The following is a 16,812-nucleotide window of genomic DNA, read 5'->3' as shown; positions in this document are numbered from 1 at the left end:
TTCTCCCTTGTCTGTAGTATTATTCGGTCTCTATGGTGGTGGTAATATGTGGTCTGGTCATGGTGTGGCAGTATTTCTCCCTTGTATGTGGTACTATTGCTGTTGGTATAGTGGGTTTTGTTGGGTATGGCAGTCAATTGTTCTTTCTGATATTAGTTAGAAGATTATTTATTTCCATTAGTGATTAAATATTTGGAACAAGATGCACTTACAGGGGTTCTCCGGGGAAAGCAAGTAATCACCTCTCTACAGGATAAGTGATAAAATATTGATTAGTTGGGGTCTGAATACTGGGACCTGCACCAATTGGTAGAATGTGGAGTTTTTATTCCCCTTAGACTGGAGCTCATGTGCGACTTGTCCACTGATCCATTCTTTCCCTCACTTGCTGTTCTTGTCTTTTTCTGTAAGCCCCAAAGAGAATGAATGAGGCTGCAGTCAGACGTCCCACCTGCTGCTGTATTTTAAAATGGGGATAAGTGTCCTGACAGGGATAAAAGTTCCCCATTCTTCCGATAGGTGCGTTTTCCAATGTTCGGACCCAAACGATCAATAAGTTATCACTTATCCTTTGGAGCCCATGGATCGGTAATATCTTCTTTTCACCAAACAACCCCTTTAATACAAACTACCTTAATTGTACATCCTAGTTATAGTGGTGCACAGTAGATACAGGAGCCGCCTGCTGTTTACAGTCCTCTATAACAGGGATAACGGCTAACAGGTATTTGCATATAGCTGTAGAGTGGGCCCCGAGGATCAATTCCCCCTGTGGGCCCCGGACACCCCAGTCCGACACTGGCTGTCTTACATAGTCACCTGTATAAAAGACTCCTTTCCACAGACTCAATTAATCAGTCAAACTCTAACCTCTACAACATGGGCAAGACCAAAGAGCTTTCTAAGGATTTCAGGGACAAGATCATAGACCTGCACAAAGCTGAAATGGGCTACAAAACCATAAGCAAGATGCTGGGTGAAAAGGAGACAACTGTTGGTGCAATAGTAAGAAAATGGAAGAAATACAAAATGACTGTCAATTGACATCAATCTGGGGCACCATTTAAAATCTCACCTTGTGGGTTATCCTTGATCATGAGGAAGGTGAGAGATCAGCCTAAAACTACACGGAGGAACTTGTTAATGATCTCAAACCACAGTCACCAAGAAAACCATTGGTAACACATTGCGCCTTAAAGGTTTAAAATCCTGCAGTGCCCGCAAAGTCCCCGGGCTCAATAAGGCACATGTGCAGGCCCGTCTGAAGTTTGCCAATGAACACCTGGATGATTCTGTGAGTTATTGGGAGAAGGTGCTGTGGTCAGATGAGACAAAAATTGAGCTCTTTGGCATTAACTCAACTCGCCGTGTTTGGAGGAAGAGAAATGCTGCCAATGGCTCAAAGAACACCGTCTCCACTGTCAAGCATGGAAGTGGAAACATTATGTTTTTGGAATGTTTCTCTGCTAAGGACACAGGACTACTTCACCGCATCAATGGAAGAATGGATGGAGCAATGTACCGTAAAATCCTGAGTGACAACCTCCTTCCCTCCGCCAGGACATTAAAAATGGATCGTGGTTGGGTCTTCCAGCAAGACAATGACCCAAAACATACAGCCATTTGAAACACGCAGGCCACCTTCGGGAGATCAGCGGCGACGCAGCCGGGAGATGACCGGTGCTAGCCGGTCATCTCCCGGCTGCTCGCAGAAGAAGTACCCCGACCGGCCGCGGCCGGACCAATCAGCAACGCGGGATTTCCTGGACCAACAGACAGACGGGATAAGCCAGCCGATTATATAGTAAATATATATATATATATATATGTATATATATATATATATATATATATATATATATATATAAACAGTGAAGGAAAGTATATAATTCCACATGTGTTAATTCATAGTTTTGATGCCTTCAGTGTGAATGTACAATTTTCATAGTCATGAAAATACAGAAAAATCCTTAAATGAGAAGGTGTGTCCAAACTTTTGGTCTGTACTGTATATATATATATATATATATATATATATATATATATATATATATATATATATATATTTTTTTTCCCCTTCGGGGGGCTCAATTTCAGCTATTGCTACGTCACTGTGATTTCTATCTACGTCACTGTGTATAGAATGTGTATAGGATAACAGAGTATAAGAAAGTTGTTATGGACGTGACTTAACTAACATTGTGCAGTGAGTCTGGTTTCCCTGTAGTGACAGATATTTCTTGTTGCTAAAACTGTGATTTTTTTTCATGTTAAATATTTTTTTAGACAGCTCTCATTAGTGCGATTGTGGCGCCCCTGCGGGTCCAGTTGCCACAGAAGTACTGCATCTCAGCCAGAGGTGTGGTACCCCACTCTCAGGTAAGGAGGGAGCACTACCCGGGACCCACACACTCACATCCAACACTACACCACTTCATAAGGGAAGGGCAAGATTGCTCCTAAGAGAGAGCACAGGCCTGGTCCCTTTCAGGAGGGTGGAACTAAGTGGAGGAGCTGGGTGGAGGAAACAGTTCAGGGGAGCACAGACAGGAAGAGTATAAAAGCAAGGGTAGAAACATCTAGAAGGGTCCATTTTCCTGGCTCCAGTGCTTGGAGCAGGAGTTCAGTGGATAGTGAGGAGTGTGGCCCAGTCAGAGGGGCCCAGCAGTAGGAGAGTGAGGGGAGAAGACCGGAGCAGTGGGAAAGACTCCAGAAATAGAAGGGATCCTAGGGGCACGGCGAGTGCGGGAAGCCATCCGTGCGCCCGAATTCACGCTGACCATCGAGGGATCAAGGCCGCAGGAGGGGACTGGCCCCAGACTAGTGGAGTACTTTAAAGCTCAGCTAGCAAACCGGAGGTTGCGGTATCCTTAGGTGCCGTAGCCACAGTCCACACATAATCGCTGAAAAGGTGGCCATATAGGATAAGGGGACAGTCCAGACGTCGCCTGACGAGGCCCACGGCCACTGGCTCGGGACACTGTGTCTGAGGCGCAGGGCAGGAGGGCGAGAGCCAGCGCAGTGAGACGGCCTGGAGAGGTACACCGAAAAGGGTCCCGTTCAAGTGCTCCTAAGATATCTGAGAGTTGGCTGGATCACTTCCCAGGAGGACACAGGACGATGTGGGTGGTTACAAACCGGTAACTGTAACCTGGAGAACTTAACAACTGTGAGTAAAACCTGAAGACTGCACCCTGCTGTGTCCTTGACTTAATTGCTGCGTCACCTGCCCTGCACTACACTGTCCCTGCTGACAACATCTACCTCATCAAGTCCTATATACTGCCCTGGGGCATAGCTCTACCCGTGGAGAGCCGAACCATCTCTGCTGCGTCACCAACAGCCCCAGTGGATCTGCACCACAGCGAGGGCCCCATATAGCCACATACCACGGGTGGCGTCACGAACATTATCCCCAAATCTTTATTTCCCCAAATTGACTTTCACTGTTCTTTATTTGACCGCCCTGGGCCACGGACTGGGTCACTGCCACCGTGACTACCCCAATACAGAACCGGCCCGGCTACCGTGTACCCCACGGCCCCAGGGGGCACGTCACGATCATACAACATACAATCCTCTGATTGCTCAGGTGATGCACTGTACTGCTGTAGTGCGGTGTATTATCCTTGCCTGTCAGTGTAATCCGAACGGCTCGATACACATGAGATAAGTGTTGGCTGAACAGTCATTTGGCAGACTGCTATCTCTTCCATCTCCCTATACACACAAATATTCCAGCTTTCCTGTGGTCTGTATGAGAGAGTCGCCTCCAGACTCCTCTAGCGGACGATTATCTACAGGAAGAACAAACGGATTAGCCTCTGAATTTCAGGATGAGAGATCCTTCTCTGCCCTGACATCATCTGTCGGGAGGCCCCCAAATACTTTATATAGTCGACCAAACCCCCCCCATGGGGTATGAGGAGCACTGAATATACATGCTTCTTAATAGCGGCACACAGTGTAGCCGCAGCGCGGCTCCTGCTGCTGCCGGAATCACCTGTGCCCGCTGTTTAAGGGCATAAATATTCAACCTCTCTCCATGGGCGTGGGGAGGGGTGAATATTCATGCCCTTTAATAGCGGGCACACGCGATCGCCCGGCAGCAGGAGCCGCACTGCTGCTACGCTGTGTGCCAGCTATTAAGGAGCATGAAGTCCCAGCGTGAGGAGCAGTGACTTCCGGCAGCTGATCTCCCCTTGTGAGCCTTGCATGGTAGTGACGCCATGCGCGGCTCACATGGCGAGATGAGTGCGGGCAGATAGGACGCAGCGCTGGAGGACAGAAGAAAGGTGAGTAGGAGTGTTTATTTTTTTATGTGAAGCATGATGGGGATTAGGGGGACCATGCATACCAAAATAAGGATGAGGGGGCGTACATAACAGGATAAAGGTGAGGGGGCCATACATACCAGGATAAGGCTGAGGGGGGCATACATAACAGGAAAAAGATGAGGGTGCCATACATACCAGGATAAGGATGAGGGGCCATACATACCAGGATAAGGATGAGGGGTGCCATGCATACCAGGATAGGGATGAGGTGTGCCATGCATACCAGGACAGGGATGAGAGGTGCCATGCATACCAGGACAGGGATGAGGGGTGCCATGCATACCAGGACAGGGATGAGGGGTGCCATGCATACCAGGATGGGGATTGCTGTGCCATTCATACCAGGATAGGGATTAGGGGTGCCATGCATACCAGGATAGGGATGAGGGGTGCCATGCATACCAGGATGGAGGGGTTCCATGCATACCAGTATAGGGATGAGGGGTGCCATGCATACCAGGACAGGGATGAAGGGTGCCATGCATACCAGGATAGGGATGAGGGGTGCCATGCATACCAGGATGGAGGGATGCCAGGCATACCAGGATGGGGATGGGGGCCACGTATAAAAGGAAGGGGGGGGCATATATACCAGGATGGGGGATATTGTCAGAATTGGGGGACATTACCCCTATACCAGTGTCATCAGAAGACCCCCTCCCCCTTAAAAGTGCATCGTGAACACATTTTTTGCTTAAATTTTTTTTTCTATTTTCCTACTCTAAAACCTAGGTGCGTCTTATGGTCTGGTGCGTCTTATAGTCCGAAAAATATGGTATTTATGGTAATTTATAAGCCTTCCCTGTCTTCAAGACTATCAGAGCAGTAGCACATCCCTCTGGCCTGCCCTTGTATCCTATTACAGGTACCTCCTTCTCTGCCTCCTGAGAGGCGGAAAAGGAGGTAATACAAGGGCGGGCCAGACTTGTGAAAGAGGCGTGTTTTTCTGGGCACAGCACCGCTCTTTCTCTTTTTTCCATACCCCGGGCGTCCCGGACGCCTGCAGCTTGCTTCACTTACTCTTTCCCGGTGAGGCGCCCCCTCACCTCGTCACTGCAGTCCTCAGGAGCGAGATCAGAGAGGCAGAGAAGGAGGTACCGGTAATAGGATACAAGGGCGGGCCAGAGGGATGTGCTACCGCTCTGATAGTCTTGGAGACTGGGAGAGCTGGGCTCGCAGGAAGAGCTGACCAATCCAAGCAGGCTTTGTATACAACAACCAGCCAATCACCGGTAAGGTTCATCACTTTAAAATTACCATACTGAAATCAAATCTGATTTTTTTTTAAATTTTTATTGCATGTGCGTTGGAAGAGGGGTAGTCTTATACAACGAGTATATCCCAAACTCTATATTTTAACTGGAAAAGTTGGGGGTCGCCTTATACACCCAGTCTTCTTATACTCCGGATAATGCGGTAGTTATTTCTCATGTCACGTGTAATGAATATCTCCTGCAGTATTGCTAATGCCGATTCCAGTGTTGGTAAAGGAGACGAGAATTAGCGTCATGGAAGATGAGTCTATGAGAAACGTATTCCGCTGCCGACTCCGAGGAAGAAAGAGGAAAACTAAACACTGTAAAATAATAAATCTCCTCATATGTTTCCCCTTATTATCTCCAGTAATTGTATTATTAGACAGGATTTTTATGATGCTACATCTGCTCATCATCTTCTCATTCAGATCCCTACAATATCAGATCCTCTCAGTGAAGATCTTCTATATAAGAGAATTTTCCTTATTGATCCATAAAAGATGGACATGGACAGAGACAAGATGGTGGAGAGGATATTACACCTCACCCTAGAGATCCTCTTCCGGCTTACTGGAGAGGTGAGAGATTCTGATGACGTCATATTACATCATTATCTATGGGAATAACAGATGGACAGAACTGGAGAGGTGAGGACTCTGGAAATGTCTGTAGTGAGATTTATTAATGTGTCTCTCCATAACCAGGATTACACAGTAGTGAAGAAGACCTCTAGTGAGCGCTGTCAGGACCCTGTGTCTGAGGGATGGGGAAGACCCCTGAACCCAATCACGGGGCCTCCACCTCACCCCCTGATACATGAAGACATCAATGACCAGAAGATCCTAGAACTCGCCTACAAGATGATTGAGCTGCTGACTGGAGAGGTGACACTGCTGGGAATGCTGGGACATTATACAGTAACGCTATGGAGGGATCGAGGGGATGACGGTATCATTGTATGTGTCAGGTTCCTATAAGGTGTCAGGATGTCGCTGTCTATTTCTCCATGGAGGAGTGGGAGTATTTAGAAGGACACAAAGATCTGTACAAGGGCATCATGTTTGAGGTTCCCCAGCACCTCACATCACCAGGTAATAGGACTAAATACACCCGGCCTATAATTATCTGTATGTAAAGAATGAATTCAGACCCTGTATGTGTTTCCTCCAGATCTATCCAGTAAGAGGACATCACCAGAGAGATGTCCCCGTCCTCTTCTTCCACAGGACTGTAAACAAGAAGATCCCAATGTTCCTCAGGATCATCAGGTAGATGGAGAGAAGGTGTCATGAGATCTCCCCTATGATGTGTAGACGGCTGTGAAGGTCTTGTGCTCAGTCTTGTTTTATCCACCAGTATTATATGTTTTATACTTGTGTAATGAGAACGGTGGAGATGGCAGGATTAGAGCTGATCATAGATGGGACTTCTCCATCTGTCTGTGACTTTTACAATATTTGTTTCAGGGTGAAGATCTGACCCATATTAATACTACAGAGACATATGTGAGGGGTGATGAGCGGTGTAAAGAGGAGATTCCTACATATGACCACCCAGGTGAGTAGTGACCACTAAATGCAGAGAAGTCACAGATTCTTCTCAGTCACCGGCTGTGGCTGCTTTATCGGTGGTGTAGTCCGGCCGTATCACAATCGTGTGATCACCATTTTGCCTCTAGATCACAAAATTCTTCTCCACCCAAAACTGTTCAAATGAATTTGGGCATTGAAAACCCCTTTTCTGTAAAACTTACAACCTGGAGGATCCACCTACCCCCCTGGGATTAGTAGACGCTGACCCTTACCTGCCCAGATCTGTAAACTACAAAGCCAAATGACAGCGTACGTAGAATGTGCTGAAAACTTATAAAATCACTTGAAGAAAAACATTCTGATGGGCCTTTAACAGAAAGCGGAGGTTAATGATGCTATTGGCTTCCTAGGACCCTGATATCTTATTGGATGAATCTACCTTCTCTCCCTTCTGTGTCGCTGAATGTGCTCATATGGTCCCTACAAGACCAGGTCCAGTCTTTCTGGCCAAACTACACTTTTATGATCAACAATATTAAATGTGCAGTGAGGGCCAAGTGTGAATTTCTGTACAATAACCACAGAGTTTCCCTTTATCCTGACTTTTTAATTTCTTTTAAAACTGACTAACTTCAAGCAGGATTGCAAAAAACATTACACCTGTGCCATGATATCTCTCTAAGCTGTGCGTGGCTGATGGCTGTAATATACATCTATTCACGCCTCCAGGAGATGTGGTGGCATGGCTCGAGCCCTGGTTTCATGGATTCACTCCACGTCATGAATTCCATTATTTTTTTGATCCTAAGGAATTCAGATTCCTGCACAATCTCTCCTGAAATGGGGGCACTAATACTTTCTCTACTCTTCTGGTCAGGACTCATCATACCTCCAATGGTCCACCATAAATGAGTGCAACTCCGGTTTAGTGTTGGATTTCTCCCTTCATACATACATTTGTGTTGGGGATGTAACACATATTTTTATTGTTATATTTTTTTTACATGTTCATTCTGTATGATAGTTTATTTGGGGTCGGATCGGCCTGCCTCACCTATGTGAGTCTTTAACTACCTAGTAGTTACAGTTGTAGACTGAAGTTTTTTTTTACTGAAGAAGACTGTTCAGCTTGATCGTTTCAATCGGTGTTATTATCTGTAGTCACAGTTTTGCCCATTACCCTTTAATCCTTCCTTATGGATCTGGACTTACACAGAGACCCCTAGGCTTGGGCCATAGTGTTACTTGCTGTTCTGTGGAGTGAGATGGGAAGAAGAATAGTCAGGTAGCCAGAACCAGGAGGGAAGAGAAAGTACAAAATCAGACTACGCAAAAATAGTCAGTAAACGGGCCGGGGTCACAACAGGAAACAAATACACAAGCCGGGAGCTGATCACAGAGGACTGAACCAGAGGAGAACAAGGCTGGATCTGGCAGCTTCCGGCAATATGCTTCCAGCTTTAGTAGGGTGCGGTGCTTTCCAATTGCCAGAAGTAGGGAGCAGGTTACTTCAGCTGGACAGCACACACACCCATACCGCCAGACTGGATGGTACTACTGGTTCCATGCAAACTAATCTAAGTGCCTGGACAGAGCCTGTGCCGCCCAGAACTTTTGGTCCCGTCGTCTTCTCAATCACCAGCGCCGCCTGCAGAATAAATAGGACAGCACCTGGTGACAGAAGCAGACGTCGCCGGAGCAGATCCCAGGGGATATGGGACACACCACACCATACAAAATGTCAGAAAATCAGAGCAGTAGAAATTCTCATATATTGACTCCATTTTGAAAATTATGACCCTCAATGAATTAATCTTTAGAAGTTGTCACTACTTTGACTCCACAGTCACTTTCCGAAAATTAGCACACAGTACAAATAGGCCATTTTATTGCCCAACACATAGCGCCCAGATTGTGCTCCAGGAGACACACACTGTAAATTAAGTGGGTTCTTCTCACTGTAGTAATGCCAAATACATGGATGATAAATGTGGTTTGGGCGCACTGCAAGGCTCAGAAGAGAGGGGGAGATCTGACTGTGGGAGAGCAGATATTGCTGGATTGGTTTATGGAAGCCATGTTGCTTTTCAAGAGCCTTTGAGCCACTAATAATGTGAAAATCTCTGTTTTTCCACTGACAGATGATGGACCTGAGTGGGGACTTGTTTTTTGTGAGATGAGTAGAAGTTTTTATTGGTGTTATTTTTGCCTACATAACATTGTTTGGCTTTTTATTCCATATTTGAGAGACTGAATGAACAAATAGTTGAACACCACGCTCCACTGGTTCATCCTATGAGGTTTTCTATTACACTGTGAACTGTCATTGTCTTGGTGAATAATTCAATATTTTTTTTACATGAGTTGCTATTTTACAGTTTAAGTAGAAATGTTAAAAAATATATAATTCAAGGATATTTTATTCAAAAATAATAATTGGTTTTATTTTTGGCAGATGACTGTACCAGGAGATCAGACGGACAGCTGACATCTTCAATTTTTAAATCAGATGATCTTGAGATCCCAGAGGATACAATTGAAGTGAATGCAATTACTCCAGATCTACCATCATCCCTTCACAGGAAAGATCTTTCACCTGATCCTTTGAAACAGGTCCTGTCTTCTGATTCATTACCGACTACTAAGGAAAATCAAAGTCACAAAATAAGCATTAAAAAACAAACTACTCCTAATGAAAAGAAGCCATTTTCACGTTCAGAATGTGGAAATAGTTTTCTTAAGCATCAAAACATTCACACAGCGGAGAAAAGATTTTTTTGTTTCAAGTGTGGGAAATGTTTTAATCAGAAATCAAATCTTGTTAATCACCAGAGAAGTCACACAAAGAAGAAGCCATTTTCTTGTTCAGAATGTGGAAAATGTTTTATAGAGAAATCAAGGTTTATCAGACATCAGAGAACTCACACAGGGGAGAAGCCTTTTTCATGCTCAGAATGTGGGAAATGTTTTAACCAGAAAGCGCATCTTGATAACCACCGGATAACCCACACAGGAGAGAAGCCATTTTCTTGTTCAGAATGTGGAAAATGTTTTACATTGAAATCAAGTTTTATCAGACATCAGAGAACTCACACAGGGGAGAAGCCTTTTTCCTGTTTTGAATGTGAGAAATGTTTTAACCAGAAATCAAATTTGGTCAATCACCAGAGAACTCACACAGGGAAGAAGCCTTTTTCCTGTTCAGAATGTGGGAAATGTTTTAACCAGAAATTAGATTTGGTCTATCACCAGAGAACTCACACAGGGGAGAGGCCTTTTTCCTGTTCAGAATGTGGGAAATGTTTTAACCAGAACTCAGATTTGCTTAAGCACCAGAGAACTCACACAGGGGAAAAGCCTTTTTCCTGTTCAGAATGTGGGAAATGTTTTAACCGTAAAGCAATTCTTGATAGCCACCAGAGAACCCACACAGGGGAGAAGCCTTTTTCCTGTTTTGAATGTGAGAAATGTTTTAACCAGAAATCAAATTTGGTCAATCACCAGAGAACTCACACAGGGGAGAAGCCTTTTTCCTGTTCAGAATGTGGGAAATGTTTTAACCAGAAATTAGATTTGGTCTATCACCAAAGAACTCACACAGGGGAGAAGCCTTTTTCCTGTTCAGAATGTGGGAAATGTTTTAACCGTAAAGCAATTCTTGATAGCCACCAGAGAATGCACACAGGGGAGAAGCCATTTTCCTGTTTAGAATGTGGAAAATGTTTTAACCAGAAATCAGGTTTGGTTAAGCACCAGAGAACTCACACAGGGGAGAAACCTTTTTCCTGTTCAGAATGTGGAAAATGTTTTAACCGTAAAGCAATTCTTGATAGCCACCAGAGAACGCACACAGGGGAGAAGCCTTTTTCCTGTTTAGAATGTGGAAAATGTTTTAACCAGAAATCAAATCTGGTTAAGCACCAGAGAACTCACACAGGGGAGAAGCCTTTTTCCTGTTCAGAATGTGGAAAATGTTTTAATCAGAAATCAGATGTTGTTATACACCAGAGAACCCACACAGGGGAGAAGCCTTTTTCCTGTTCAGAATGTGGGAAATGTTTTAACCGTAAAACAATTCTTGATAGCCACCAGAGAATGCACACAGGGGAGAAGCCATTTTCCTGTTTAGAATGTGGAAAATGTTTTAACCAGAAATCAGGTTTGGTTAAGCACCAGAGAACTCACACAGGGGAGAAACCTTTTTCCTGTTCAGAATGTGGAAAATGTTTTAACCGTAAAGCAATTCTTGATAGCCACCAGAGAACGCACACAGGGGAGAAGCCTTTTTCCTGTTTAGAATGTGGAAAATGTTTTAACCAGAAATCAAATCTGGTTAAGCACCAGAGAACTCACACAGGGGAGAAGCCTTTTTCCTGTTCAGAATGTGGAAAATGTTTTAATCAGAAATCAGATGTTGTTATACACCAGAGAACCCACACAGGGGAGAAGCCTTTTTCCTGTTCAGAATGTGGAAAATGTTTTGTGAAGAAATCCTCACTTCTTAGTCACCAAAGTACTCACACAGACGAGAAGCCATTTTCATGTTCTTAATGTGGGAAATGTTTTACACAGAAATCAACTCTTAATAAACTTCAGAGAAGTCACGCAGGGGAGAAGTCTATTTCAATTCTAACCAAAAATTGTATCTTCTTAAAGGGGTTTTCCACTTCTATTGGTACAACGCCTTCTCATTCCTCATGTTTGGCCTTGTTAAAATAAAAACACTCATACGCACCTCCCGTTGTGGCGCCGTTCCATTGGTGTCACAACTCGCGTTTCTGGGGCTCACATAAGGTTATTACATCACACAATCCTGCTCCCAATCAACGCCGCCTTCGGACATATTGAAAATCAACAGGAAAGACATGGCCTGGACATAGCAATGAGAGCACTCTCTTCAGACCGTGTTCCTGGGGGAATTATAAGCAATTTTCGGCCTTAAACATGACGTCTGATATGGGAAAGAAAAACGAGATCGGAGGTTAATCTGAGGTCCTCCACCTCCGTCAGCATGTCTGGTATGCAGTGTTTCTTATCGAAAGTCTTATCATCCTGCTCCGGAGCCATTACTGCCTCATCTCAGCTTGGAAAAATAATCAGAATTAACCTTCATGATGCCAGACAGCTCAAGCCTGTAAGTCCTGCATCAACTTTTCTCTTAATGTAGGCCTCACAAGAAAACATCTCCACAAATCTCCCTGTATTCTCACCAAAGCCCACATACTGAGCAGTGCTTGCTGCACAGTGAAATATACTCCCCCAGCCACAGGGATTTTAATATGGGGAAAGCCATAATTGATTTGTATTTCATATTGTGTCTATCCCTACTAAACAAGAGATAGAGCAATATATACAAAGGCTGAAGACCACGTACAAAACTGACATACGTCCCCTCACTTCTAGCCTATCACAGCTTACTGACAAGGTACAGAGATAAGAGGATGATGTCGTACAAGTTGTGACCATCAAAATGCTCAGAAACAAACACTGGATCTTCACAGCCAGCAAATAAACAGTCTCTTTAATATCATTGATGACCAAGAAAATCACAATAATATCCTGAAATCATCAATGCACAAGCGATTATGCCAACACTGTGGACACTGTTCAATTATATCCTTGGTGACCCTATTGATAAGGAGCTGGAGATCGACAGGGCGCACCGCACATTAGGCAATCATGGCCCAGATCCTGAGCGTCCAAGGGACATTATTGGTCACATACATTATTTTCAGTGTAAAAGAGGCCGTTGTGAGGAAAGCAGGGAGATGGGTCCTGGTGATTTCAATGGAAAACGCATACAATTGCTCCCAGATCTAGCCTGAATGGCAACTTGCTCAAAGAAGGGCATTGAAACCACTACTTGATACTCTCTAGGAAAATGGTCTGATGTACTCCTGTGGTACCCTTTCCAACTGCAAGTCTGAAAAAAATGGAACATTGTATACTTTGAAAGATCAAAGCGACATGAGACCATTCTGTGATGTCCTGGACATTCCCAGAATTCATATATCTGACTGGCCACCTTCTCCACCATTGCCACAGAGTTTCAGCACCTCACAGAAGGGTTTCAATGGATCAGGAATTTGATGGTGATGCACCCAGATGGGAAAGGAACCTGACAATCATATGAGCTCCTGAAATAAATCTTCTTTTCCCTGATGAGAGAGACAGTTTGCAGATGCGTACTTATTTCTTTCAGAATATAATAAGATATATCTAAATAGAGTTTTAGGTGCCACTCTTCCACTATACAGAATGTCTCAGTTCATATCTTAGAACGGCATTTAATTTGAGTTCACATTATATTACTGTAATATCAGGCCGTATTACTTTGCTCCCTATATATTCTATGGTTCCCCCTAATAGGAACCCTAGGACTAAAGGTTTGACTTACGCCTGTAAAGACAACCCCCAGTTAGGGACTTGCATTGGGATCTGTTTGTTTCGTAATTTCCTGGTGTTTGATATATTCATAATCTATACCTCTTGGCCACTGAGAGGTAGACATTACTATCTACCATCTATACCTCCTCTTTGCTCTTAATCTTTCTTTTCTCCCCTCCTCCTTTTTTTCATATAATATGACACAACTCAAAACTCCTTCATTGAATGTCAGAGGACTTAATGTTCGAGAGAAAGGAGCTCAAGTGTTTTATCATATGAATAAACAACACGTTCATTTTCTCCTTCTTCAGGAGTCCCACTTTAGAGGCGATCATATACTGTACCTCAGATTACTAACAGATATTATTCATCTTGGCTTCACAGTACAAATGCTGTTTTGAAGTCTAAGGTGCGGAGTATAGGCCGACACAGATCACTGCCGCATACTATGGTAGAAACACTGTCTGACACTGAGAGCGTGTATGTGTTTAAGATCTCCATCTATTCCAACATTTTGACTTTGGCAAACTTATATCTCCCTACTTGTGACCAACTGGTCGATGTATGCAGGATACTACATCCAGATGTAAAGGATTATACGTATTATTCTCCTATACTCAATATCCATAGCCGTAGAGACTTTTCATTAAATTGCCATCACTTGCTTACATGGCAACCTACATCTCTGATAGGGACTGCTATATGGTCAGATCATGCTCCTGTATATTGTTATCTGACTATACCTGACTCCACCAAGGCTTCAACTGTGGGAACTTAATGATAATCTGCTGAAAGACTCACTCTGTGTCTCAGACCTTCTTGAGACTATAGACTCCTTCACAAATATGAGCATGATGAAACTGCCTTACCATTTCAATGGGAAGCTCTCAAATGCATCCTCAGAGGGATACTAATAAAACATGGATCCAGGCTTAAAAGAGAAAGCAGCTAAAGTCCCCCTTTTGCTTGAGCGGATTGATCTCCTTGACAAACAACATAACTGATCTGCTTCCCTCCAGACATACGCAGACCTGCTTAACGCTAGAAAGCAGCTAAGATAGTTTCATGGATGGGTTACTCGCAAATATTGTGGAATTTCAGGGCACCTACTTATGGGAGGAACCAAGCGGAAGCTTCCATTCTCAGTACTAGATATGGGGCCTCCTGGAGAAAATGACCTAAAATGTCTTAAACTAAAGTTAATATATAAGGTGTGGGATAGGGGTAAAAATTTTCTGGGGATTGAAAAGTACACAAACTATACTCCATTATGGCACAACTATAACTTATCAGAGCTACAGAAACTAAATAATGTTAGTGAGTGGGTGGATAGGGGTATATGTTTGGTATCACAACTCTTAAGGAATGGATTATTCAAGAGCTTTGAACAAATAAAGGCAGATTTTAGCCTTTCACATAGGGTGCTTTATCAGTATCTGCAAATACGTCATGCATATAACACACAACTAGAATAAACGCCATACTGATTGATCGACATCACCCGATAGATACCATTGCTACAGCGGTGGATACAAAATGTCTACTATCCCCTATTTATAGGCAGTTACTTGCCCTACATTTGGGTAAATATTCTTTGATAATTAAGACAAAATGGGGGGAGGATGTGGGTCCTTTATCTGAGGAAACTTGGATTTGACACCGAATCTTTCATTGTCAGAGTCACAAAGATTGTCCCAAATTCTTCTCATTCATAGGGTATATAGATCCCCAAGTATTTTATTTAAAATTTTAATACAGATTGATGACACATGCCCTAGATGTGGTCAAAATGACGCCCACCTGATACATATGATGTGGGAATATTGGCGACTACTGTAATGTGGTGATCGCTCTTGTACTATCTGTATTTGGGATACAACTTCAGTTGCAACCTAAAATCTGTATCCTGAGACTCCTGGGAGAGGACGTAGACCAGACTCCCATATGGCAATAGCTAGCTCCAGAATATTATTCCAAGCCAGATAGTTGTTGGCACTACATTGGATAGACAATTCTCCCCCAACGATAACAGAACTAAAATCCAGGATAAATGACACTATGCTTGGAAAGGAAGCTTATATATGAAGAAACGCTGTCAAGAAATCCATACACATATGGGAACAATGGTTAATTACCCCCGGTATGGCTTCAGAAAACCTCAGAAATACTATACTGGACCGTTTGTCCATTTCCTTACAGTAAACCAGGAATTTATATCCTTATACCCAAGGTGTCAGCGAATAATAATTGTCTCAGTCCATATAATTGTCCCTTCTTAGATATATTCTTTTTCTTTTGTTGTCCCAATAGGGAAAAAAATAATCAGTCAGGAATATTTCAGACATTTATGTACAAATGTAAAATTACTATTCCAAAACCTTGTACTATAGAGCGATATTGGGATTTGTATCATTGTAAACCGGTTGTCGTATTGTTACTGGTTTTTCTTTCTTTTTATTGCTTTTCTCACAATGTTTCTATAAGAAAAACAAAATGTTGGTAATTCTTTGTTTTGTTCAATAAAAACGTTCTGATTGTAAAAAGAAAGGAGCGAAGGTCATTAATAGATGAAACGTGTATAAAATACCAAGATTGCATGTGAAGATACTCGTATGAATTCACAGGTAAATGTGGCCGCTCATTGACAAGGAGGTTACATCCACACATGCAAAGGATATACGTATCCAGAATAAAAGGGGCACCCGGCTATAAATTCATAACCCCACTGACATAGAGGAAGCATTTCATTGCTGTTATAGCTCGCTATATAATATTTATGCACAATACCACGACGTGTCGCCTAATAGTCTTGAAACAAAAGTTGACAAATATATTCTGGACACTGCCCTACTTTCCTTACAGACCCCCGAGCTGGAGGTACTAGACAAAGCTTTCATTGAGCAACAGATATGAGAGGCCATTAAATCATTCCCTACTGGGAAGAGCCCTGGGCCAGATAGATTCAATAATAGATTTTATTATAAGATGTCTGCACCTCTGTTATTACCATTTTTAGCAAAAGTGTTCAATAATATCTCAGAAGACCCCTTTGCCCCCCAATCACTTGAGGCTGATATAACGGTTCTATCAAAACCTGGAAGAGAACCAAATACCTGCCCTAATATTTATCCAATATCATTAATTAATGTACTCATAAAAATACTCTAAAATAATTGCAACACGGCTCTCCCACTATCTACCCTCAATTGTTAGCAACGATCAGGTTGGCTTCGTTAAGGCTAGAGAAGCTCATGATAATACAAATAAAACATTGTTAATTTCCCATGCAAAAAGCCAGGG

At 43.2% G+C, this 16,812-nt stretch overlaps 1 protein-coding gene across 1 annotated transcript in view; it reads left to right on the top strand.

The window, feature by feature from the left end:
* Positions 1–15,930, top strand: part of LOC141191700 (uncharacterized) — a 30,472-nt gene extending 14,542 nt beyond the window's left edge. Inside the window, exons 2-7 of the mRNA XM_073661641.1 lie at positions 6,022–6,171; positions 6,298–6,477; positions 6,561–6,684; positions 6,764–6,861; positions 7,060–7,150; positions 9,581–15,930. Of these exons, the coding sequence (XP_073517742.1) occupies positions 6,094–6,171; positions 6,298–6,477; positions 6,561–6,684; positions 6,764–6,861; positions 7,060–7,150; positions 9,581–11,676 (2,667 nt within the window). The 5' untranslated portion in view covers positions 6,022–6,093 and the 3' untranslated portion in view covers positions 11,677–15,930. The remainder of the gene's footprint in view (positions 1–6,021; positions 6,172–6,297; positions 6,478–6,560; positions 6,685–6,763; positions 6,862–7,059; positions 7,151–9,580) is intronic.
* The last annotated feature ends 882 nt before the right edge of the window (positions 15,931–16,812 follow it).

The sequence above is a fragment of the Phyllobates terribilis genome, unplaced genomic scaffold (genome assembly GCF_046119375.1).
Source record: "Phyllobates terribilis strain yellow unplaced genomic scaffold, ASM4611937v1 Scaffold_51__1_contigs__length_9155689, whole genome shotgun sequence".
In the NCBI taxonomy this organism is placed as follows: Eukaryota; Metazoa; Chordata; class Amphibia; order Anura; family Dendrobatidae; genus Phyllobates; species Phyllobates terribilis.
The sequence above is the reverse complement of the archived record's forward strand: the minus strand, read 5'-3'. Positions and strand labels throughout refer to the sequence as shown.